This window comes from Budorcas taxicolor, chromosome 5, assembly GCF_023091745.1.
Source record: "Budorcas taxicolor isolate Tak-1 chromosome 5, Takin1.1, whole genome shotgun sequence".
Taxonomy (NCBI): domain Eukaryota; kingdom Metazoa; phylum Chordata; class Mammalia; order Artiodactyla; family Bovidae; genus Budorcas; species Budorcas taxicolor.
The window spans coordinates 137,062,887-137,089,620 of NC_068914.1; the positions used below are offsets into that span (position 1 = coordinate 137,062,887).

Below are 26,734 nucleotides of genomic sequence, written 5' to 3' on the forward strand. Positions count from 1 at the left end.
AATATGTCCAAGCCAAAGAAGTACATCATAGAGGTAGATGTCCCCACCTGCTAAGAAGATTCTACTCTATATAATACTACATGAAATAACCATAGGGAATATGTCCTAAATAACATAGATTTTATATATATATATATATATCTTGTGTGTGTAGATGCTAGCTGTAAAGATTCTGATAAAACCTGCCTTATCCTCCAGCCCCATTTGAGAGTCACTCACCCTCTCCCTTGGAGAAGGCAATGGCACCCCACTCCAGTACTCTTGGCTGGAAAATCTCATGGACGGAGGAGCTTGGAAGGCTGCAGTCCATGAGGTCGCTGAGGGTCAGACACGAGTGAGTGACTTCACTTTCACTTTTCACTTTCATGCATTGGAGAAGGAAATGGCAACCCACTCCAGTTCTTGCCTGGAGAATTCCAGGGATGGGGGAGCCCAGTAGGCTGCCGTCTATGGGGTCTCACAGAGTCGGACACGACTGAAGTGACTTAGCAGCAGCAGCAGCAGCAGCAGCAGCAGCACCCTCTCCCTTAAAACTCCCATCACTATAAGAATTACAGATAAATACCTTCTGATTTCTGCAGAAAGATCTTGACTTACTTATTGCAGTTTGTTTAGGGTCTGTAATAAGACACCAAGGTGTGATTGAAGGGATTGGTGAAATTTGAAAAAGTAACTTGTTACCTAATTAGTAAGTATATCCATAATGGTTAATTTAATACTGGTTAATTTAATTTGATGGTGGTGGTATAATATTAACTGTGTGTGTGTGTGTCTGTGTGGAGTCCGAGAATGGGGTATGTGAATACAGATGTGTATGTCCATGTACATGAATCAAAATATATATACAAAGATAAAGAAACACAATCGTTGCTTTCAAAGAATTCTAATTAAGTGGTAGAAATGTGAGCATGTTCATCGCATCCCTCACAGGTTAACAGTGTTAATACAAGTTGTGCTATCTCTTCTCCACCGCTGTCCCATCACAAGGCAAAGCCATTTATGGCACAGACTCCCCCCCAGAGCCCAGTGCATCGTGTCATCAGGGGGGGATTCTTTGGTGCAGGGGACACTGAACCAGTAAATATTCTTACCCTTCATCCACTCTCTCCCATTAAAAGCTTCACTAATAAATTCTCCAACACCTACAGCTTCTCTTCTGAGTGAATATACAGTTAGAAACCACTTTAAATTATCTTTAAAACTATTATTCACACTTGGAAATGGAAGTTAGTAATGTCTAGATGTTTTCATTTCTTCTTAGGCATGTTCTGGACATATACATAGTTCTTATACCTCTCCAAATACGTAACTTAAATGTCCTTTCTTTTTCCTGATAGTCATTAAGTAATGGCTATCAAATGTTAGCAGCTGAGTGCATACCTATTATAATAACTGCAGTGCATTCTGATGCTACTCTGAGAAGCAATACCAGGGAATTAGAAAATTTATTAAAACAATTATAGAGGTAATGATGGTTAAACAAGTATCTCATATAGAACTCAGCTAACTAAATCTTTGTGCTTGATAGATTACACAAGTAATTTACATATGGAGGACACTATGTTTCATGTACATAGATCATTTGATCTTAAAAATTCTCAAAAGTACAAGGGAACTACATATTGGACAGGGTAATAGGTTACCCAAATCCAGAGGGTTGGGTGTGTGCATGTGTGTTTGTTTATGCAGGTAGAGGTAGTCTTTAAATTTTGATCTTTTCACTTCTGAATTCATGGTCTTTCCCATTATTTACAGCACAAAGCTTTCCTGATAAGCAAAGCTGCTTTTAACATTAGGAAAAGAAGCAAAATGAAACTTGGACCTAACTCTCATGGTCAACTGTCCAAAACATTTTATGAACTTAAGAGCTGCTCAAATTATGAAACTTATAATACAACTCAGTAACTTTTCTTTTGTGTGGTAAACTTATATGAACAATTATGAGAGCCACTAAAAGCACTATTTAAGAAATGTGTATTTAGAATTAAGATCAATCAAGAGATAGAAAAACTAATAATATAAATGTCAAGTATAAAAAATATTATTTTAAATTCCCATCATTTATTAAAAAGGTTTAAGTACACATAATTCCATTTAAGACCAAAAAATCTAAATGTGTAGAGATATACAGTGTTTTATAGGCTTGCAAACATTTATGTTTTATGATTATATATTTTTATATGGAAACAAAACTGAGCATTTTTGATGCTAAATCCATTGGGTAAAAGTTTATAGGAAGACAGGATTTGCACAGTCTCAATTTATCACCCAAATACAATTATAAAGTTAAAAAGATAGCTTTACAATGAATAAATCTGGTCAATACTACCTTACTAAATTGATCACCACTAATGGCACAAACTGACATATGTATATTAATGTACTGTAATCTGAAGAACACAACATCACCAAAAATGTTTAATCTGAATCCAAGAATTAGAAAATAATAGACAAAATCAAATCAGATTAAGGATCACTCTGTAAAACCAGCCTCAAACTTATCAAAAAATGCTAGTCATAAAAGACAAAAAAAAAAAAAAAGAACTCATCCATTTTATTGAACAGTAAATAGAAATGATAACAAAAAGCAGTGTGAGGTCCTTGTCTGATTCCTAGATCAAAAATAAAGTAGTTATAAAGGACATGATTGGGAAAATTAGGGAAACTTTAAATATGAACTATGTATGTTAAATATATATGTTAAAATGGGCTTCCCTGGTGGCTTAGCTGATAAAGAATCTGCCTGCAATGCAGGAGACCTGGGTTTGATCCCTGGGTTGGGAAGATCCCCTAGAGAAGGGAACGGCTACCCACTCTAGTATTCTCACCTAGAAAATTTCATGGACTGTATAGTCCATGGGGTCGCAGAGTTGGACACGACTGAGCAACTTTCACTACTCACCATATATGTTAAATAATGGTATTGTATTAGAGTTATATTTCTTTTTTAAATTGGAGTATAATTGCTTTAAAGTGTCTCATTAGTTTCTGCTGTTCAAAGAAGTGAATCAGCAATATGTATACATAAATACCCCCTCCCTCTTGGACCTCCCTCCCATCCATATCCCATCCATCTGGGTCATCACAGAGCACCAAGCGAGATCTCTATTTCTTCCCTGCAAATAGGTTCATCTATACCATCTTAGTTAAATTTCTTTGGTGTGATAATGATATGGTTATTTGGAGACTGTTTGGTACATAGGAGATATATGTTGAAGTATTCAGAGTGAAGTGTCTTACGAGTAGCTCACTTTCAAAATGGTTGGATGGCATCACTGCCTCGATGGACAGGAGTTTGAGCAAACTCCGAGAGACAGTGAAGGACAGGAAAGCCTGGTGTGCTACAGCCCATGAGACCAAAAAGATTCAGACATGACTTAGCAATTGAACAACTTTCAAACTGTTCAGAAAAAACATTGAGTGATGGAGCTAAAGCAAATATGGGGAAAAGTTAACAAGTGGTAAATCTAGGTGAAACATATAAAAGTTCATGGTACTACTTTTCTGTAGCTTGAAACTTTTGAAAATATTTTGAGAAAGATAAAACCAAATGAAATTATCCTTTGAATTCTTTATTTCATATGCCCATCTCATCAATATTGAAATACAGGTTTAACATACACATACTTACTCTTTAAAGATTCAAAATATGAAATGTTGAACAAATGTTACAAATTATAATCAAAATTTACAACAAAGTACTATATGAATAAGACAAAGGAATTAAAAATTATGTTAAATGTCCTGTATAAATACAAAACAAGAATAAAGGCAATTGGTGGCATTAATATGCAGACTGGGTTTTCTCTATCTTAATTTCTCTGCTCCCCTCCTGCTTAAAATCATGAAAGGATTCATTACAAATTGGAAGTACAGAATTTTTAGAAAATCATTGGATGATGAGTTGTATGATTCTCTTTACAGGTACAGCTTACTCTTCAGCAATCTGTAAGCCATTGAAAGTGTAACTCCATAGCCAATGAAAAAAGCCAAAGCGCGATTTGGCTGGGGAAGGGGTGTCAAATACGCAATCGTGTGGTAGATTCGTGCTCCGACAAAGAGTCTGAAGTGCAGGATGGCTGTAGAGAGGTCTGGACCACTCAAGGAATACAGCAGGCCAATACCAAGAAATGGCACGATGTTTTCAAGGTCATTCAAGTGGGCTCTGTGGGAAAAAAGATGACTTGTAAAACCCTAATTTCAAAATCAGCAGAAATACATCCACTTTTCCCTCTCTTCTGAAACTAAATAGAAGTGTTAATGGATCTTAAACATGCAGAGTAAGATTCATTTTATTTCTCTCAAATTCCCTGCTTCCCTATCCACTTCGCTGTTATTTAGAATGGCTCATTATTTTGTTTCTTTTATTTTCAGTGTATCTCAATATATAAGAAAGAAGACTTTTTGTACTTCCAAGAATATCAAAAGTGCATCTACATAATAAAACTCCCATCATTTTTATACATATAAAATATTTTTTCTTCTGAGGTCTGTACAATAGCAATTCAAGATTCCTCTTATAAAAATTCTTCTTCCCAAAAGCAGAAAATCCTTTGGGTTAGTATCTTTCTTAAGACTCCCCTCCTCACTTGTGCTACGATGCAAAATGGTCACTGATACCACCCTTGCCCATTCACTCAAGCCACTAGGTTACCAGAAATCAATTTACCAATCTTAATATCAAGAATTTCATTTTCTCCACATACTGATTACAGAATATATAACTAGCCTTTCAAACATGGGAAGAATATCAGCCAACCTATCCTAAAATTACAAAAGGAATTAGTAGTGATGGGGCAAAATATACACAAACATGATAGACAATAATAAAGGGGAAGTCATGCATTTAGATCTGAATTTCATACCACAGCTAGAAGAAAACAGAAAGCATGGCTTAGACAACTTTTTCTCCAATTCATGGCACCTCTGGCTAGGATTGTGAACACAAGACACGTCAATTACTGACAAGATTTTTTTTTTATAATATAAAGTGTGTATTTATAAAAAATTATATTTTTATAAATATATTTATAAAGTGCTTAATTCTCAAATCTGGTAACCCTGTTATAGTTTCCACAGTTAAAAACTGCTTAAGAAAAAAAAAAAAACTGCTTAAGAAAAACTGCTAGACTATAAATTGAGATTTTGATAGAACTTGTAAGCTATTGATACATGTTTCAAAATGAAAGATAGAGACCTGGGTTCAATCCCTGGGTTGGGAAGATCCCCTGGAGAAGGGAAAGGCTACCAACTCCAGCATTCTGGCCTGGAGAATTCCATAGATTATGCAGTCCGTGGGGTCACAAAGAGTCAAGCTGACCGAGCGAATTTCACTTTCACTTTTTTCTTTTAGTCAAAAAAAAGTGTAATTACTAAATAATCTTTGCTCAAAGATCACCATTATCACCTCCTTTCCTTTCTCCTGTTTTCTGTAGATTATCTCTAAATTCTCCTGACAAACAGAATAACAACATAGAGGCATGCAGAAGGTAACAGTAACTTAGATACGTAACAATTTTGAAAGATTTAAATAAACAACCACATGTTCCTAAATAAAGCCAAGAAAGGGTATGAGTGTTCTTATTCCCTCTGTTTCATGGAACAACCCAAAGGTTACTGAAAGTGAGGTGGGCAAAAAAGGGCAGAAACACTATTTTCTACTAAAGATGAGCTCACATCACCAGTTACATCAAGGGTATTTGTTTGGATCCTTTGAATTTTCCTGCTGGACCACAAATATTTCTTCACCTCCCATCTAGGCCATGTTACTTTTCTCCTTTACCACATTCTAAGAGGACAGACATTTTTAAAGTTGAGAAAGAGCCTATAATGATGAAACCATGTAGAAATATGTTTGCACTCAGTTGCTCAGTTGTGTCCAACTCTTTGTGATCCCATGGACTGCAGCCTGTCCATAGATCTTCTGTCCATGGGATTCTCCAGCCAAGAATACTGGAGTGGGTTGCCATTTCCTCCTCCAAGGGATCTTCCTGACCCAGGGATTGAACCTGTGTCGCTTATGTCTCCTGCACTGGCAGGCAGATTCTTTACCACTGCACTACCTGGGAAGCCCCAAGTCTATATTAAGCAATTGACAAATAGAATACAGTGTGAAAACAGAGAAGAAAGTCAAGGAAAATTAGGGGTAAAGAGCTCCAGTGGTGGGGGTTTGGGGGAAGAAATTCAAGGGCAGGGGGTCCTTGGAACTTACTGGCCTCTCCATTTTTTCTGGCCTCCCTCTATTTCTTTCATTCAGTGCTTCTTCCTTGTCCTCAACCCTCAAAATGGTCTCACAGAATTCCCCACTGTTCTAGTAAGGCCAGTTTTCAACGGAGCCTCACACTGTTAATTTATGCCATCTTATATGCTCTTCTTTTTTTACTTTTATTTTTTAACTTTTTATTTTATATCTGAGTATAGCCAATTTACAATGTTGTGATAGTTTCAGGTGGACAGCAAAGGGACTCAGCCATACATACACGTGTATTCATTCTCCCCCAAACTCCCCTCCCATCCAGGCTGCCACATAATATTGAGCAGAGTTCCCTGTGCTCTACAGCAGGTCCTTGCTGGTTATCCTTTCTAAATATAACAGTGTGTACCTGTCGGTCACTCTTCCTTTTAGACCCCACTGCAGACACACCCTCTCCCAGTGAGCATCTGCTGTAGTTCAGCCTCACCTTCCCATTGTAACCCTTTCTCTACTCAAACAACAGAAAACATCCTAAAGGGGAAGTTACCTTCATTTGTGTCATTCCTAGATGGCTACCAAAATCTAGTAGCAGATGGACATCCATCTTTAAGAGCACTTTCTGGTGCTGCTGCTGCTAAGTCGCTTCAGTCTTGTCCGACTCTGTGCGACCCCATAGATGGCAGCCCACCAGGCTCCCCCATCTCTGGGATTCTCCAGGCAAGAACACTGGAGTGGGTTGCCATTTCCTTCTCCAATGCATGAAAGGGAAAAATGAAAGTGAAAGTGAATTCGTGTCCAACTCTTAGTGACCCCATGGACTGCAGCCTACCAGGCTCCTCTGTCCATGGGATTTTCCAGGCAAGAGTACTGGAGTAGGGCACTTTCTACCAGGGTCTATTATTACTTCCTCTCCATCATCCCATGTCCTTTCCCTTTTGGGCAGATGCCCCTTGGTGCAAGCTTGTTCTGGACTGACCTTAACTCCAGCCCTGCTCTGTGCTCAAGATGCTTCAATCAGATCAGAACCACTCGGATCTCAGCATCGCCCTGACCTAAACCAGAGTTGCTATATATCACTGAGAACTGTCAGGGGGTGGCCAACCACAAAAGGAGCTTCACACCAGACCAGCTGACTCCTTTCTCTTACCCAAAGCTCGTTATGCTCAGCATGTAGCAGTGTGTTCAAGTTCCTGCAAAGAATTTTTCCAAATTGCCATGTTCTCTCTTCTCCTTTTTTCCTTCCAAATCCTAACATTCTTCAACTTCTTCCTTTATGAAATATTCCCAAAACCCTAGGAAGCTATACTTATATCTTACTACTTAACATCTAGTGAGAGACAGCTTTATATCATTCTTTAAGTACTACATGCACGCTAGTCTGCTTTTCAGTGGGAAAGTTATACACCCCTCAAGGGCAGGAAGTCAGTCTTCAAGCCATTTTACAGCATTCCAATAAAAGGAGTGACAGTGAGACACACAGTAATCTCTCAATAAATGCTTCATTCATGCATTGCGGCCAGAAAGGAATCATCTAGCTTTAAGTTTAATCCCATCCTCCACTTCCTTGAAGAAGTCCCAGTGAGTGTCAACTGGACCCCACTGAAGAGTCTCAATAAAGAGGTATTTTCTATTGAGAGACAGAAGTAGGGGCTGAGAAGGGAGAGTGGAAGGCATCTAAAATCCCCACATAAAATTTTGTTGAAGGTAGCTTATTCTAAACATCTCTTTCTAAGTACTAAAACCTTTTTTTTTCCCCTCTTTTAAATGTTTCACCTTATTTCTTCAGCTGTCCTGGTTACCTTACAACTTTATCTTGTTGTAAGGAATGTACATGGGACTTCCCCAGTAGCTCAGTGGTAAAGAATTCGCCTGTCAATGCAGGAGACGCAAAAGACGTGGGTTTGATCCCTGGGTCAGGAAGATCCCCAGGAGCAGAAAATGGCAACCCACTCCAGTATCCTTGCCTGGAAAAACCCATGGACAGAGGACCCTGATAGGCTGCAGCCCATGGGGTTGCAAAGAGTTGGACATGACTGAGCAACTAAGTGTGTGCATGCATGTGCACGCACACACACACACACACACAGGGAATGTATATAGTCTTGAATTCTTTCTAGAACAATATGGGATAGGATTAAATAAATGCATAATGTAAAAGGCTTTCTAATCATCATTGATTTCCATATGCCCAGAATATAAATAACTTACTTTAGGCTACTTATCTCGACATTTCAACACATATTACTTTATATTTTTAATTAAAGTTTCTATATGTGTAGTGTATATTTTCTCAATATTGTATGCCTAAAAGTGTAACTTTCACATCCTTTGTAGCCAAATTCAGTCCCTGTCACCAAAATATGCTCATAGAAACAACTTGACAATTACAAGTAGAAATAATGAAAAAGAAAAATTCTAGGTTAAAAATGGAGAGGGGAGATTGTGGGACTTTTATTCTGAAAAGTATCTCCAAAAGTGATTTAGTAAATCACTTTATTAACAGAACTGATCTGATCTCAAAAAATACACCTGGAACCTAGAAGCTTCTCTTTCCTGGAGATTCTTTTTTGCCACATTGAAAAGCCAGTGTCTGATCACCAGGGGGCGCTCTACACACAGTCCCTGCACCTCCTCAAGGACACACTCCTTTCACAACTAAAGGCAATTGTTCTCACTAAATTTTATTTGTTGTTCACAATCTGATGAGAAGATCAGCTTAGATAATGGCTTTCTCCTTTAGAAATACCATCCCATGGGTAAGGAGAGACAGAAGTAGGGGCTGAGAAGGGAGAGTGGAAGGCATCTAAAATCCCCAAATAAAATCTCTTTAGCTAAGCTTTCATGGGCATACTGTGGTCCATGGAGCCACAAAGTCAGACACAACTCAGCCGCTGTACAACCTGAACAACAACAACATGAGCATAAAGAGAGAAGTTCAGGAGTCCCCTACGTCACCATCTTGACTGACCTCCCCACTGAAAATTTTTTTCTATTGAGATTCTATTGCCAATCCACTTTTCTAACATGTGAAACACTGAAGTTATGTACCATCTTCATTTAGTATTTTCTAATGCATATCTACACTGTGGTATAATTCTAGATACATTTCACAGGATAAGCAAAATTATATAAAATTAAAGAAGCAGTAAGGAGTTTTCACAGTCATACTTAAACATTTAGATATTTAGTTTTCTGATGAATAGTTAAGATAGGAAACACCATGAATATATTTGACTACACTTCTAAAATTTGGTGAGTGTAAATAGATAATGAAATGGAGACTGAAAAAAAAATTTACTTCTCTAATTCAGGTATCAGCTGCAGCATCTAATCCCTTTAGAATCAAGATCATATTTGCCTTATTACTTTTGATTTTCTGGAAAGTCTGAAGCCCCTCCAAAGATTTCTACAGATTCTCTTATGGTATACAGTCTCAAGATTAACTTAGTCTTTAATCCTGCATTTGTGCACATCTTCATATTCTTCGTTTTGATATAAACTTGGCTCTTTCTTCAACTTACTCAATAAATCAGTTAGAAAATGTGGATTAAGATTTGTTGTTGTTGTTGTTTAGTCATTAAGTCATTTGCATGCATTAAAAGCTAAGCTGTTATCAACTTAAAATAGACTATTATTAATATAAAACAAGATGTTTTACATAAGACTCAGGGTAACCACCAAGTAAAAACTCACAGTAAATATACAAAAGATAAAAGGAAAGCAATCAAAGCTTACCCTTAGAGAAAAGTCACCAAATCACAATGAAAGAGAAAGGAACAAAGGAATTCCAAAACAACTAAGAAAAAAATTAACAAAATGGCAATAAGTACAAGAAGTGAAGTGAAAGTGTTAGTCACTCAGTCACGTCTGACTCTTTGTGACCCCACGGACTGTAGCCCGCCAGGCCCCTCTGTCCATGGAATTCTGCAGGCAAGAACACTGGAGTGGGTAGCCATTCTCTTCTCCAGGGGATCTTCCCAACTTAGGGATTAAACTCAGGACCCCTGCACTGTATGCAGATTCTTTACCGTCTGGGCCACCAGGGAAGCATCAGAAATTACTTTAAATCAAAATGGGCTAACTTCTCCAATCAAACAAGAATGAGTGAACAGATAAAAATAAGACCTAACAACATGCTGCCTATGAAGACTTAAGGTCATACATAGACACAAGGTGAAGGTGTAGAAAAAGATATCCCATGCAAATGGAAGCCAAAAGAAAGCTGAAAAAGCTATACTTATATCAAAACAAACTGTAACAAGGGACAAAAAAGTTCATTATATAATGATAAAGGGGATCAAGGCATTAAGAGGATGTAACATTGGTAAATATATATGCACCCAACATAGGAAACTTTAATATATAAAGCAAACAGTAACAGATCTGAAGGAGAAATAACGATACCATAATTATAGAGGACTTCAAGATCTCATTTTCAACAATGGATAAAGCATCTAGAAAGACCACTTAGCTCAGATGGACCTAAAAGACATTTACACAACTTTACATCCAACAGCAACAGAATATACATTCTTCCCAGGCACAAATGGAACATTCTCCAAGACAGATCATATCTTAAGCCAAAAAGCAAGTCTTAATAAATTTAAGAAGTGCAAAATGAAGCATTTATTCCAACCACAACAATATGAAACTAGAAATCAATTATGAAAAGAAAATTGGAAAATTCACAAACAGGTCAAAGAAAAAACTCAAGAGAAATCAATAATATCTTGAGACAGATAAAGATAGAAACAGAACATACCAAACTCATGGGGACTCAGCAAAAGCAATCTAAGAAGGAAATTTATAGTGATAAACGCCCACATTTAAGAAAAAAATCTCAAATGAACAACCTAACCTGACGTATCAAGAAAGTAAAAAAAGAGAAGCAAACCAAGCCCAATATTAGTAAAGGAAAGAAATAACAAAGATCAGAATAGACATAAATGAAATAGAAACTAAAAATACAATAGAAAAAAATCAATGAAACTAAGAGCTGATTTTTTGGAAGGATAAAACAGACTAACTTTACTGCTGTTGCTGTTTAGTCACTGAGTTATACCTGACTCTTTGAGTCCCCATGGACTGTAGCCCACCAGGCTCCTCTGTCCATGGGATCTCCAAAGGAAGAATACTGGAGTGGATTGCCATTTCCTTCTCCAGGGTATCTTCTTCCTGACCCAGGGACTGAATGCGTCTCCTGCTTGGCAAATGGATTCTTTTCCACTGAGTCACCTGGGGAAGACGAACTTTAAAATAGCATCAAAAAGAATAAAATGCTTAGGAATAAACTTAACCAAAGAGAGGAAAGATTTATATACTAAAAACCATAAGATACTGACGAAAGAAATGAAGAAATATAAATAGATGGAAAGATATTCTCTCCTCATGGACTGGAAAAATTAATGTTAACACTGTTAAAATGTCCACACAACCCAGAGTAATGTACTCCCTCTCAAAATCCCAATGGCATTTTTTGAGAAATTTTTTTTTTAAAGTCCCCAAATTTGTGTGAAACCACAAATGACCCTGAATATCCAAGCAATCTTGAGCAATAAAAACAAAGCTGGAGACTTCATACTTCCTGATTTCAAACTACATTACAAAGCTATAGAAATCAAGTCAGTATTTTTTTGGCATAAAAGCAGACTCACAGATCAATGGAACAGAATAGAGAACCCAGAAATAAACTCATGCATGTATACTCAATTTTTTACACAGAAGCCAAGAATACACAGTAGGAAAGGGCAGCCTCTGCAGTAAATTGTGTCAGGAAAACTAGATTTCCACATGCAAAAGAAACTGAACCCTATCTTACACCGTACACAAAAATCAACTCAAAATGAATTAAAGACTTGAATTTAAGACCTGAAACCATAAAATTTCTAGAGGGAATATAAAGGTTGTAAGCTCTTTGACACTAGTCTTGGCAATGATATCTTTGGATTTGACACCAAAAGAAAAAAAAAAAAAAAAAGCAAAAATAAACAAGTGGGACTACATCAAATCAAAAAGCTCCTGCTCAGCAAAAGAAGCCATCAACAAAATTGAAAGGCAAGTTATGGAATGGGAAAAAATTTTGCAAACCCCATATCTGATAAGCAGTTAATATTAAAAATATATAAGGATCTCACAATTTCATAGCCCCAAATTAATAGATAAACAAATAAAATAATCCAATTTAAAAAGGGAGACCCAAATAGCCATTTTTCTAAAGAAGACATCTAAATGGACAAGAGGTAATGAAAAGGTACTCACCATCACCAATCAGCTGGGTAAATGCAAATCAAAACTAAAATGAGTTATTACATTACACCTATTAGGATGGCTACTGTGGAAAAGACAAGAGGTAGCAAATACTTGCCAGAACATGGAGAAAAGAGAACTCTTTACATTGCTGCCAGGAATATAAACCGGTACAGCCACTATGGAGAACAGTTTGGAAGGTCCTCCATGGTGGTTCAGATGTTAGAAGAATCTGCCTGCAATGTGGGAGCCTTGCGTTCCACCCCTGGGTTGGGAAGATACCTGGAGGAGAGCATGGCAGCCCACTCCAGCATTCTTGACTAGAGAATCCCCATGGACAGAGGTGCCTCATGGGCTACAGTCCATGGGGTCACAACGAGTTGGACACAACTGAGCAACTAAGCACAAGCAGAGCAGAGCACAGAACTTACCTACCGTTATTCCAAAAAGATTAGACTATTATTCAGTCTTTAAAATAAAAAAAGGAAGTCTGGTCATTTGAATGAACCTGGAGGACATTATGGTGAATGAAATAACTAAGACAGAGAAAGACAAACATTGTAAGGTATCATTTATAAATGGAATCTACCAAAAGGAAAAAAGGCTGAACTCATAAGAACAGAAAGTAGTCGTTGCCAGGGGATAGGGGTTGGGGGAAATCTGAAGAGGTTGATAAAATAGTACTAACTGTCAGTTATAAGATGAACAAGGTCTGAGGATCTAAAGGATAACACACTGACTACAGCAGATAACACTGTATTGTGTAACCGTGTAACTGAAAGCTGGGGCTTCCCGGGCGGCACTGTGGTAAAGAAACGGCCTGCCAATGCAGGAGCTGCGAGCGATGGGAGTGTAATACCTGGGTCGGGAAGATCCCATGCAGTAGGAAATGGCAACCCACTCCAGTATTCTTGACTGGAAAATTCCATGGACAGAGGAGGCTGGCGGGTTAAGAGTCCAGGGGCCACAAAAGAGTCAGATATTACTGAGCGACTGAACACACAGCACATATAACTGAAAGTCGCTATGAGAGTAGAATTTAAATGTTCCCAGCAAAGAAGAGGGGAGGAGAGATGAAATCTGAGAAGTGATGGATGTGTTCATTAATGAAATTCATTAATTAATGTCAACTAATTCAATGGAAGGACTCCTTAGAAACATATATGTGTATTAAATGACATTGTATGCTGCAAATTGAACACTTACAATTTTGTCAATTAAGCTTCAGTAAAGATGAAAGAAAAAGTTTGTAATTTACACCACTTTATGACAAGGATTAAGAAATATACCTTCAGAATTAGAATTGAATGTGCTTTTAAAATAAGTTTATTAATGGTATCATTAGGAAGCTGGGTAGACGGTATCTTGGCCTATTGCTTTTCATTGTTTACTGAATTCTCTGTACATTAAATATAATATCTACAAAGGAGGGAGAGAGAGAGAAGATAGGTAGAGATTTCTCAAGTTCATACTTCCCATTTTATGCAAAAATACCTAGTTCTTCAACCTTTTACCCAAGCTGACAGTCTCACCTCTGGAGAAAGAAGACAAAAACTGCATCCTACCATCCTCATTTCACCTCCTACCTGTCATTACTTTTGATCAATCCCTACACAGAACAAAGTCATTAACCCTAACAAAGTGCACAGAAAAGCTAACTTGGAAATACATGCAATCACAGTAATAGTTGGAGACTTCTAGATGGCTAATTTTCTATAATTACACAGAGTAGGTAGAATGATTGACTTTTCTTTTTCTTCAGACCCCAACATCCTCACTCGACTCTGAGACCAACATCCTGTGATCAAATGAGTCATTTCAGGAGACACTGGTTTACCTTCGAACACGTTCCACCCTGTCATCTGTCCGAAGATACTTCTTGGCGTTTTCTCCTTTGCCAAAGCCTGCGCAGTCTTCTGGATTAGCAAAAACCTATTCCAAATACCGAGGAAAAAATAAAATTTCAAATACCAAATAACATGGGGAGTACTCTACCTGATATTCATATTTTATCAGAAGAAATACAGACATCCAAGTTGGTCATTTGGTCATCATGAAAAAAAAATTTGGGAGCTATAGATCAAACCTAGGGGTAGGAGAAAGAATGTGGATTCTCAGGTATCTTAGTGATAAAGAATCTGCCTGCCAACATAAGAGAAACAGAAAATGCAGGTTTGATCCCTGGGTCCAGAAGATCCCCTGGAGTAGGAAATGGCAACCCACTCCAGAATTCTTGCCTGGGAAATCCCATGGACAGAGAAGCCTGGTGGGCTACAGCCCATAAGGCAGCAAAGAGTTGGACACAACTGAGCACATACACACAGGAGAAAGCATCTCTTCTTAAAACCTGAATTTTTAATAACAGTGTAAAAAGATTTTTAAAGAGAAGCATAAATAAGAACTTTAAAAACCAATATATAAAAACAGTGAAAAGGCAGCAAAATCAGAAAAAAGCATAATTCTGAGTCCTCATTAAAATAATAAAAAGTTATTATTATGGTGAACTGGCATTTTTTAATAGTAATGTTGATGCACTTCTCCTGAAGAACATTATTTCCAACTGATTGGCTCATATGAAAGTCATAAGTTTATTTGCCAAAGATACCAGAGGAACAGGCATGCAGCATGAAAGAGTGGGGGCAGGAAAAGTGCTTTGTACTTTGTTAGGATATGTGTGCCTCTTTTTCCTCTGAATTAACTAAAACTTTAGGTTGAACAATCCAGTGAAATATAAGAAGTTGAACTGTATTCCTATAAACACTAAGCACATGTTCCAGGGCATATTTCCACATAGTCCTTCCTGTCATTATTATGCTCTTTGAAATGATTTCCCCATTCCCTGAAACTTGAAACATGTATTTAAAAATACTTATGTTCCACTATTTAATGACTTATAATAAAGAAAAACATGAACTATAAAATTAGCCTTAATTTAAGTGGAGAAACTTCATAAATATGATAGTATTTTTCTTAATATGACATGAGCATTTATTTCAGATAAAGATGTTGAGGAGAACTGATCAGCTCCTGCGGGCAGATCTGTCTGTCTGGTTCTGAAATAAATGTATGGCACATACTGGATGTTCAATAAAGAGATTTTGAGTAAGCAAATAATGTATTACAACACAAAGTGCTTGAAATAGGAGTTTAAGCCAACCTGAATTTGAATCTCAGCCTCAGCCTTGGTTGGTGTGTAATCTTGGGAAAGCTACTGAACCGCTCTGATTTTGATTTCCTCATCCATAAAATGGGAAGAGTAATGCTCATCTCACAGGATAATGCTGACAATTATGTAAAATGCTTCCATTACCTGACACACAAACAGAGTGTCACGGTGCCTAGCATAGATCACTGGCACTTCACAAATTTGAATTCCCTTCCCCTTTTCTTCTAAGCCGCTTGGGCTTCCCTGGTGGTTTCGACGGTAAAGTGTCTGCCTGAAATGCGGGAGACCTGGGTTCGATCCCAGAGTTGGAAAGATCCCCTGGAGAAGGAAATGGCAACCCACTCCAGTACTCTTGCCTGGAAAATCCCATGGATGAAGGAGCCTGGTAGGCTACAGTCCATGGGGTCGCAGGGAGTCGGACACGACTGCGCAACTTCACTTTCACTTTCTTCTAAGACAAGCAACATTTCTGCTATCCTTGATGCCACAGTATTTCTAGAGGATAGTGAGGATCTGGTGGTTACTTGTTTAGTCTCTCAGCTGTGTCTGACTCTTTTGTAACCTCATGTACCATAGTCCACCAGGCTCCTCTGTCCATGGGATTTCCCAGGCAAGAATACTGGAGTGGGTGGTCATTTCCTGCTCCACAGGATCTTCCTGACTGAGGGATCAAATCCCTCATTTCTTGTGTCTCCTGCACTGGCAGGTGGATTCTTTACCACTGAGTTAAGACCTGGTAGTAGCAGCCACTTTATAGCCAAAGGCTCAAACACCTTGCCCTGTTAGAGGTTTACCCGTGTGGATATGTGCCCCATTAAAATGCAAACATCATTGGGAAGGAATGATACCTCAAGATAGTAATAAGAAAATACCTTAGGGAGGCCTATGACTTCTAAATAAAAGTAAGGCTCTGGAGGACAGAAACTCGGGACTGGGACCAAGAGAGAGAAATGTTTACAGAAAGAAGCTGGTGAACAGGCCCAGGAGTCACACCAGTAAAAATCATCTAACTGTGTAGTTTTGCTTTTCCCTTGTCACTGTTGTCACAAAACCAACTTGCTTACAGGTTGCCTGCTCAGTCACTCAGTCGTGTCCGACTTTTTTGCGATCCCATGGACTGGAGCCTGCCAGGTTCTTCTGTCCATGGGATTCTGTAGGCTAGACTACTGGAGTGGGTTGCTATTTTCTCCTCCAGTGATCTTCCCAGACCAGGGACTGAATCCATGTCTCTTGCATCTCCTGCACTGCAGGCGGATTCTTTTCTACTGAGCCATCAGGAAGCCCTTCCTCTGTATATGGGTTATGTGTTTCAAAACTTTCTACCAGCTTCCCCAAGCCTCCATTTGAAAAAAAAAAAAAAATTGTTATAATGCTGGGTAGAAATACTATTCACTTAAGAAATCATAACCACACAAAATTCAAATGCCTTGCCCCAATAATAGAGACTCTATTGATAACAATAAGAACTTAATTCTGTGCCCTAAGGTATATCTCTGATCTGTAATAGAGCTGAAAACATCAATTCACTGTCTAGAAAGTGACTATTTTCTAAGCTCTGGTTAGCAAAATCAACTTCAAAATCACAAAGTTTCCTTGAAAAATCTGATACTTCAGAAATCTCATATGCTAACTGAACAATAAAAATAAACAAACAAACAACCATTTACTGATTTCTGGGAGAAACTACCTATTCTGTAAATATATCAGAACCGCCTGAACTAAATGACTGCATATTCATTTACAGTATAAAACAATATGCCATTGGGTTTCACACACACAAAAAAAAAAATTAGAAAATTGCTTTCCAGAATCCCAACCGTTAAAATACTGCCTCCCATGTCTTACCTTTCTTGTCAGTCTATAGAAGGCAGTTGCAATGCTCATAAACATCATTTTTGAAAGCACAATCGTCGTGTAAGAGGCAAAGGCCATGAATACTTCATTCTCCATTAGCTGCGAAAGGTTGACCATTTTTTTGATTTTGGTCTGGAATGTTAAAAAAGATTTTAGATAAAATAGGAAAAAACAGACATAAATACCCCCCAATAACTTGACGGTCACTTGGTGTCCTTATTCTATAGTATGAACCATATTGTTCTTGAAGATATTTTGGGTTATTTGAAGAAGAAATAATCATTTAGATTTTTTTAATGACTAGTATCATGTTTTTTTCTCGTTCTTTTTTCTATTTTAATCATTTATTTAAGTTACTCTTTTTATGTAAGTCAAGAAATACATGTAATAGTCTTTGCTCTTATCCATGGTTTTCTTTTTTTTAAATTTGTTAATGCTTTACAACATTGTATTAATTTCTGCTGCTGCTGCTGCTGCTGCTAAGGCGCTTCAGTCGTGTCCGACTCTCTGCAACCCCATAGACAGCAGCCCACCAGGCTCCCCTGTCCCTGGGATTCTCCAGGCAAGAACACTGGAGCGGGTTGCCATTGCCTTCTCTGGTATTAATTTCTAGTGTACAGCAAAGTGAATCAGCTATACCTATTCATATAGCCACTCTTTTTTGGATTTCCTTCCCACTTAGGTCACAACTAAGCACTAAATAGAGTTCCCTGTGCTATAGAGTAGGCTCTCATTCATTAGTTATCTATTTCATACATAGTATCAATAGTGTATATATGTCAATCCTAATCTCCCAATTCATCTCACCCCCATCCCTGGTTTTTTCTGGTTCTATATCATTAAGCTTGAACATATCAAACAAGCACTGTGTGAAAATGAAATATAGAGGTTATCATAAGCAAATATACATAGGTAAACATCGCTAAAGCTAGAATAAAACCATATTTTGCATCAACATGAGCCACAAATTGGACACAAACCAGAATCCATGAATCTCTTTCAAAACATCAAACTATGTACATAGTAGTACCGTTAATGTTTGAGTAGAAATGCCTAAGTTCTAATACACGCCCTTCTTTATAAATCCAGTTCACAACCTTTTGTCATTTCAGTGGTAATCAAGATCTCAGACTCCAGGATTTGAATTCCAGTCGCATCATTTGGTTATTGTCTTTGATTGAGAGATTTAGCCTCTGTGAAACTGGATTTCTTCGTTGGTAAGATAGGAATAGTTGTTGTTCAGTTACTAAGTCGTGTCCAATTTTGCAACCCCATGGACTACAGCATGCCAGGCTTCCCAGTCCTTCACCATCTCCAGGAGTTCGCTCAAACTCAGGTATATTGCATCGGTGATGCTATCCAACCATTTCATCCTCTGTCAGCCCCATTTTCCTCCTGCCCTCAGTCTTTCTCAGCATCAGGGTCTTTTCCAATGAGTCGGCATCTCCCAACTTAGTAGGTTATTGTCAGGATTTAAGTGAGATAACATGACCTAGCACAGTGCCAGGTCCATGAAAACCCTCAATAAAGCTTATTATCTCCTTATCATGATCATCACTATCACCATGACCAGTGTCCTCATTCACACCAACACAAGTGAAGAGGGTGAAACAGGATAATGGAAACACAAAATAAAAGGCTTGCAAACGTGGGGGGAGAAATAGGCATTTATGATACTTTCGTAGAAGGGACGTGGGGAGGAGGATTAGCTTTACAAAACTCTTCAGGTCACTTCACATTCTATATTTACACCCATCGAAAAGCTGTCAAGAGTAAATGGAATGTAACTCCTTGAATCTAGAGTTGGAAGAGTAACTGGAGAAGTGCTGAGGAGGAGGAAGAAGAGGGACACAAATGATACTCAAATCCGAGTGGGTAAGAATTTAGGAAAAAGCTGAAAGTCCGCCCTATCTGACATTCTTTTTAACCTCCTCTGTTCTATCATCAGCCCCACTACCTACACCTTCTCTTTCTTCCACATGAACACACATCTTTTATCATGAGTGTATGTGTGCATGCATGCTAAGTCGCTTCAGTCATGTCCAATTCTCTGCAATCCTATGGACTATAGCCCGCCAGGCTCCACTGTTCATGGGATTCTCCAGGCAAGAATACTGGAGTGGGATGTTGTGCCCTTCTCCAGGGGATCTTCCCGACCCAGGGATCAAACCTGCATCTCTTACGTCTCCTGCGTTGGCAGTTGGGTTCTTTGCTACGAGTGCCACCTAAGAAGCCCATCTTTTCTCATACCCAAGCGTAAACACCACTTTACTGGCTTAGCATGGAGTGTTGTCTCTTGTAGACATATCTGTTCCTGCCTTTAAAACTCAACCCCTGCATGCAACCTATTTAGAGCGATTATTCTAATCATTTTATCCACCTACCAATAATCTATAAACCTATATATCTTTCCAGACTCTGCTACTGGTCATCCAGTTGTCTATATGTTACTGTTGAATGTGACATGCCTATATATCTATAGTACATATATATTTAATTTTATAAGACTTGGTTATATTACACCATGTACTTTATGTGCATTACCTTACATAATTTCTATAAGACTATAATCCTCATGAGTATATCTATTCGACAGATGAAAAAAATGGAAATTAGAGATACTGAGCAGCCACACTGGGAGAGGAACCCAAGTCTCTGATCTCACATCTCATATACCAACCACACCGCACTGTCTCCTTCAAGAGACTGATTCAACGAACACTGGATGAAGCCTACCTTGCACCTAGCCTACACCTGCACCAGTGCCAGCACCCATTCTACCAGTTATCTTCCTTCTTCTTTCAATTATGCTCCAAGGTAAGTATTAGTCCCATTTTGGAAATAGAAATCCAAAGCTTCCTAAGCAATCTCTGTTTTGAAAGGTAGGCTAAAAAAAGCCTCCTTGGGTTCAGGCAAATAGAAATGTACAGTTAACCCTTAAACAACACAGATCTGAACCATGTGAATCTACTTATATTTGGATTTTTTTCGATGCTAAATACCAGAGTGGTACACAATCAGTAGTTGGTTGAATCTGGAGATGCAGAGCCACGGACATAAAGGAACTGTGTATAAGGAGGAGGCGACTATAAGTTACATGTGGATTCTCACCTACCCAGAGGATAGGTCCCCAACCCCCATGATAGTCAAGGATCAGCTGCATTTAGCGTAAACACTCTCACACACACATAGTAGCAAATTAATCCACCTCCACAGGTCAGTAGTCTTAAAAGCAAGTATGATAGATTCTGCCAGCTAAAGACTGTCACTTGCCATCTGATTCTATGAGAATCTTTATCATGCCCTGAAAGGAGTTCAGAGTTTATCAGAAAGAAGGCACCCTGTGTTCTAGGAAAACTGGCAAAACTGGCTTTCAGATAGTTAGACATTTTCCGGGAGAAACTTTTATGAGCCAGATTTCTTGCATCTTCTTATACCTAGAAAAGCACTAAAATCATTAATGGAGATACCTATTCCTCATAACCAGCAGCAACCTTCTACCAAGATCTGGGTTTGACTGCACATATCCCCTTTACCAAAATCATTTCTATACTGACTTCCCCATCTACCTCTTTAGAGAAGTTCCTCAGCTTCAGAGAAGCTAGCTGAGGGGCTGTCTCCTGGGCTACAGTCCTCAGTAAGCCTCAACAAAAACTGAACTCATAGCTCTCACATTATGTTTTTTTCAGTCCACATTTCTCAGTGCAAGATAATATTATACTTCTGGTAACATTTTTAAAGACTTTTTTTTTTTTTTTTGATGTGGATTTCCCCCCCAACTGTTGCTGGGCAAAGAACCAGGTGTTAAAACACTGGTTCTGTTTTATGGAGCCTTTTTTTTGGCCACCAAAGCATATGAGATCTTAGTGCCGCACCCCCAACAGGGATCAAACCCACACCTGCCTACATGTGAAAGTCTCAACTTCTAGACTGCCAGGAAGCCTCCACCCCTTGCTTTTTGCAACATTTAATGTATCTAGTATTGTTCTAGGATGGGGGTGGGGAGAAGTCAGCAATAAACTGCATTCTTCTTCACAGTGCTGCTACTGCTAAATCACTTCAGTCGTGTCCGACCCTGTGCGACCCCATAGACGGCAGCCCACCAGGCTCCCCCGTCCCTGGGATTCTCCAGGCAAGAACACTGGAGTGGGTTGCCATTTGCTTCTCCAATGCATGAAAGTGAAAAGTGAAAGTGAAGTCACTTAGTCATGTCCAACCCTCAGCGACCCCATGGACTGCAGCCTTCCAGGCTCCTCTGTCCATGGGATTTTCCAGGTAAGAGTACTGGAGTGGGGTGCCATTGCCCTCTCCGACTTCACAGTGCACTTGGAGTAATGAGCTTAATAAGGAATCCCTAAATTCTATGCCTCTGGACAGACACAGCAAGGAGCTTAATTTAAAAAAAAAAAAAAAAAAACAAGAAAAGTTTATCAAGTAGGAGGTGCTATATCCAACCCTAGTTTTAAAAGTCAACAGGTTTCTGTAGGTCTTCACCAATGTTCTCAGAATGAAATGCATTTAGCAATGAAAGCAAAGTTGAGAAGATGGTTTTCTCTCAGTAAACATGGGTATTGAAAGAGTAGAGAAAAGATGGAAGGCTTTCAGACTGTTGCTGGGGAAAGAACACAAAATCTTGAGCAGTTGAGGACAAAGGTCAATGGCAGGATTTTTTTTTTTTTCTCTAAATGTGAACAATGCACAAAGTGTACTTCACGGAGAGAATTTCTCAATCACCAAGAATGTGGCTTAGCTCCTCCAGTCTGTGGTTTTGGGAGATGGCCAACACTGAGCTCCTGACACCGCACTCTGTGGGCCCACAGATCGCCTCTCAGTGTGGACGTGGTCCACTCCCAGCACATCTGAGGGTGGGGTAAGCAGAGCTAAAGGCAAGACATTAAGAAACAGGAGTCGTTTATAGCATGAAATTAGGTGGTGCTCATCTGGACTTTTTTTTTTCAAGATTTATTTGTTGATAAACTGCCTTGAACTTGCATCATGCCATTGCACTGCACTCCAAAAAGAAGTTACTAGAAGCTTTGTTCATGAAAGGCCATCAAGAGAGAGGATAGCGGTAGAGCAGTAATAATAATTAAGAGGTTAAAGTGCTCAGCGATTTGAGTAGCCAAGGAATGCAGTAGAAATTATCTAAGAAAAGTAAGCAGAGCAAAACATGAACCTTGGTAATGAGTTATAGAAATTATTCCAGTGATGAATTCTATTTGGACAGTGTCTTGTCCCTTTCATTGCCCAACACTGGTTGGCATAACAGAGAATATATCTACCTCTCTCTCCGGAGAGGGGGACTCAGTCACCTAATGTGGAGGGGGTGCCTTTACAAAGGACAAAGACAGACTCCAAAACCAGACGTAGTGGGTCCAATTCTGCCATTAACTAGCTGTGATTAACAAATCTTCCCTGCAACATGAGGCTAATAAAACCTCCTACCTCACAAAACTCTTGGGAGCATTAAGTGAATAAAGCATAAAGTGGGGAGTCTGGGAAAAAGTGGAGGCATGCCTATGAGTGGCTGGGTCCCTTCGCTGTTTGCCTGGAACTGTCACAGCATTGTTAATTGGCTATGCCCCAGTACAAAATAAAAAGTTTGAAATAAAAAAATAAAAAGAAAAAAGAAAGGCAGTGGGATCTGGTAAGTGCTAGGTAAGTATCTGGTGAATAAATAAGCTCTTACCTTGGCACTGTTTTAGGCACTGAGGATATAATTTCAGAGTTTTCGAAGGCCATAGCATTATCTCTCTTGAGAACTTGGAGAAATCCAAGTAGTCAGAGCAAATAATATTTGTCTCTACCTTCAACATATAATGAAACTGAGACCCAGAGAGGTAGAATTAGTAATCTGACCCAAATTCACAGTGGAGGGCCCAAGACTGGAACCCAGTTTTCTCTAATATTGAACCTGTAGGCTATCCCCCATCAAGGAGAATTCTGGACTACCCTGGTCTTCTGGGAAATTCTGTCAAATCCCCTTCCTGTCTTATCTCCCTCACCCTCCCCCCAGAATCCCACCCCCACCCCCTTATTGTCTATCACAGTTTAGTGACAGATACTACTAACTGAGAAATAGTCCTCTTCTCTTTATGGGCTCTTGGCCAAAAAGAGCAAAGTTTTCTTATTTATGGCGGCCTTTCTCCATCAATATTGTGCAACACATAGAAAATGTGAGCACACATTCCCATGGTCATGACTCTGCAATTTCAGACCTTCTTAAAGCAACAGAACGCTGCCTGTGAGATAAAGAGAAAAGACAAGTCAGTGGTCTCCTCGCTGTTTGTGAGTTCTAGAATTTACTGAAAAGACTGACTGCAGACAGGGCCCCCTATGCTTCAGGGCCCAGGTGTTCGGGGTGGGGCAGGGGGAATGCTGCTGGCTTGTACGGGGAGGGGACTGTGCTCAGGAAACTATGCTGACCTCCTTTTCTAGTCTCAGCATTTAAGAAACTCCACTCTCAAACAAACCCTCAGAAAAACCACCCTTGCCACAGAAAGTAATATTCAAATTTGGACCGATTTGCTATTTTTCAAGATGGCCAAAGATGGTCAACACACACAGGCCTCTTACTTTGGAAACCTCAGAAGACAGCAAAACTCAATACCAGCCTAATTCCCAGAGAACATAAAAGGTGTGTCTTCTTTGGTATTCACAGCAGGCTAGGGCTCTCAGAACATTGGGCTGGCCTGGTTTAAAGCCTGTTAGCTGGGGGCCTGGACAAGTTTCCAACGGCTATTCAATAATGTTTGATGACAGCCCACTTGGCATTTTCTTAGACAGTAAACAGCAGAGGGAAAAGGAGAAAATAAAAAGTGGTGTCAGGACTACCCAAAGGGCTTGTGACTATTTCAAAGAACGCTGCAGCAGGGAGACAGAATCTGCAGGCGCCCTGGCCCCCCGCCGCCCAAGTCCGGCAATGGCAGTCACAGGTGAGGCCTTAACTGCCAGAGAAGGGCTCCTCTCTCCTTTACTCCTTCCACACGGCTTCCACCTCCAGACTGGGCTCCCCCCACCCATGCCACAGTCAAGAACCTTCCCAAGGGGTTTGATCCTTAGCTTTCCAATCAACTGACTCCGCTGCTGCTGCTGCTGCTAAGTTGCTTCAGTCGTGTCCGATTCTGTGGTATCTAATTCATCAAATAGGATCTGATTCAGGTCATGCTGCACTTTGTTCATTATTACTATTATTTCTATTTCTACCTTGCTGATGTTTCTCTGGCCTGTCATAGAGAACCAAGAAAAGCAAATTCTATCTTTCAGGCGACACAAAGGCCAGTTTGTCCTGGATCTCAGAAGTTCTGCAAGATTTTACCCCCTTAGGATGAACAGAAGTTTCTTAAACTGAAGCCATTCCTCGATTACTGTTACATGAGCTCACGTTTTACTCCCCCAAAGCTCAACGGGCGCCCTTTCCAAGTGGATGCTCCCTTGGCTTGAGAATTTTAAGTGGGTAAATCATCACTTAAACACAAAAAGAATTATTCTCTCAAGTTTTATTCCTGGAGTTTGACAGTTTATCTACGGGGTTGGGTGGGAGGGTAAAGGAAGGAAACTCCCTTTTAAAAGTAATGGATTGAAAAGCAAACTTTTTGCAGTTACTCTGTGCAAACAAGTTTCAGGTCGGCAGAGGTACCCCAACCCTGCACCTGCCACCCCGGCCCCCTTCCCGCCGCCACCCTCTCTCTTCTTACCGTCTGCTTACACACTACTCGCGAGCAGGTGGTGTGAATCCGAGCAGGAGAAAGATCACGAGCCGGTCCCAGAAGCGGGTCGCGCGGGAGCTGTGGGACTTTCAATGCGCGGGGCTGGCAGGACACAGAGGCCACGCCCCCTCTGGTTAATTTCCTCCGCTTTTGGCTCCGGGTCGCTGAAAGCACACGGGTCGACCTCGCCAAACCCCTCCCCTAACTCGCCTGATTTTTCTCTCCCGGAATAACCTCCGCCCACCAGTTGCGCTTTCTGAACTCTTTCTTTTCCGCGCGGGCTGAAGCTCTCAACCCCAAAGGCCACTTGCCCGCTGCAGCGGCTGGGGACCTTTCAAGTTTATGTAGTTGCAAACAATTTTTAAAGGTCTCAGTGTTGAAACCACTGAACGCTTTAGAGAAGGTTTAAATCTAGGGGGCGGGGCAAGGAAGGGACCTGATTAGAAGTCGCTGATACTTCTGTCGAACTTTGCTTTCCCAGGTTCGAAAGGCTGGCACTGACAACAATGTAACCTTTGGCGTAGATTACCTAAAAGTCTTCCAAATCAGTGATCCTGGACAATTTGCTTCCCCACTCTGAACAGAAAGGGTTGAGACGAAGAAATTAAAATGGGTCAATTCTTACACAATCAGCTTAGTATAGCTTTTGTAAGGACTTAAGGGGAGTGTTTAAGAAAGGTGTAGTTTCAATACTAGTATCTAGGCTGCACGGAGATCAAATCAGTCAATCCTAAAGCAGATCACAGTCCTGAATATTCATTGGAAGGACTGATGCTAAAGCTGAAGCTGTAATACTTTGGCCACCTGATGTGAAGAGCCCACTCATTGGAAAAGACCCTGATGCTGGGAAAGATTGAGGGCAAGGGTAGAAGGGGACAACATACGGTGAGATGGCTGGATGTCATCACCGACTCAAAGGACATGAGTTTGAGCTAACTCCAGGAAAGAGTGGAGGACAGAAGAGCCTGTTGTGCTGCCGTCCATGGGGTTGCAGAGTCTGACACAACTTAGCCAGTGAATGACAACAACATCTCAAGCCTCCTTGTCCCACAACAGTATTTATGGATGTAACTTCAGTCAACTACAAATTGGCACTTGCCATTGGCACTTATCATCTATCTCTATAAGAATTAAATATGTGTTACTGCAGCTGCTGATTTTCAACACCTGCCGAGAAGAATCCAAAGTGGAGCAGAAATGAGGCACTCTGGCTGGATGTGGGGACAGGTCGAGGCAGGGCAGGAAGTACTGGCAGAACAGGTCTTCAGATATGTATTTTCAGGAGGTGATTTTATGAGCCCAATTCTTGTATCTTTTCATATCTAGAAAAACACGAAAATCCTTCATGATGACATCTGCTTCTTATGACTAAGAAAATTTCTGCAAAAAAAAAAAAAATGTGATTGATTGCATGTACTCCCGCTTCACCAAATCACGTGTATATTGACCTTTTCCCCCTCTTCTTTACAACAGTTTCATAGAGCTATCTGAAGTGCTGTTTTCCCAGGCTGCAGTCCTCATTTTTCCCCAGATAAAATATAACTCATAACTCTCACATTCTGCATT

The 26,734-nt window shown here is 39.7% G+C and overlaps 1 protein-coding gene across 1 annotated transcript; it reads right to left on the reverse strand.

The window, feature by feature from the left end:
- Window positions 1–3,593: 3,593 nt before the first annotated feature.
- On the reverse strand, window positions 3,594–25,253 carry MGST1 (microsomal glutathione S-transferase 1). The gene is made up of 4 exons (XM_052640453.1): window positions 25,157–25,253; window positions 17,451–17,591; window positions 14,277–14,371; window positions 3,594–4,165 (listed from the first exon to the last, which is right to left on the reverse strand). The coding sequence occupies exons 2-4, from the start codon at window positions 17,574–17,576 to the stop codon at window positions 3,919–3,921; spliced, it is 468 nt and encodes a 155-aa protein (XP_052496413.1). The 5' UTR covers window positions 17,577–17,591; window positions 25,157–25,253; the 3' UTR covers window positions 3,594–3,918.
- Window positions 25,254–26,734: the final 1,481 nt, after the last annotated feature.

Coding starts and splice junctions, on each gene's coding strand:
- MGST1 (XM_052640453.1), bottom strand. CDS start 17,576: ATGGTCAACCTTTCGCAGCTAATGGAGAATGAAGTATTCATGGCCTTT. Junction 14,372..17,450: donor TCTATAGACTGACAAGAAAG/GTAAGACATGGG, acceptor TATTTGGAATAG/GTTTTTGCTAATCCAGAAGA. Junction 4,166..14,276: donor AGGGTGGAACGTGTTCGAAG/GTAAACCAGTGT, acceptor TTTTTCCCACAG/AGCCCACTTGAATGACCTTG.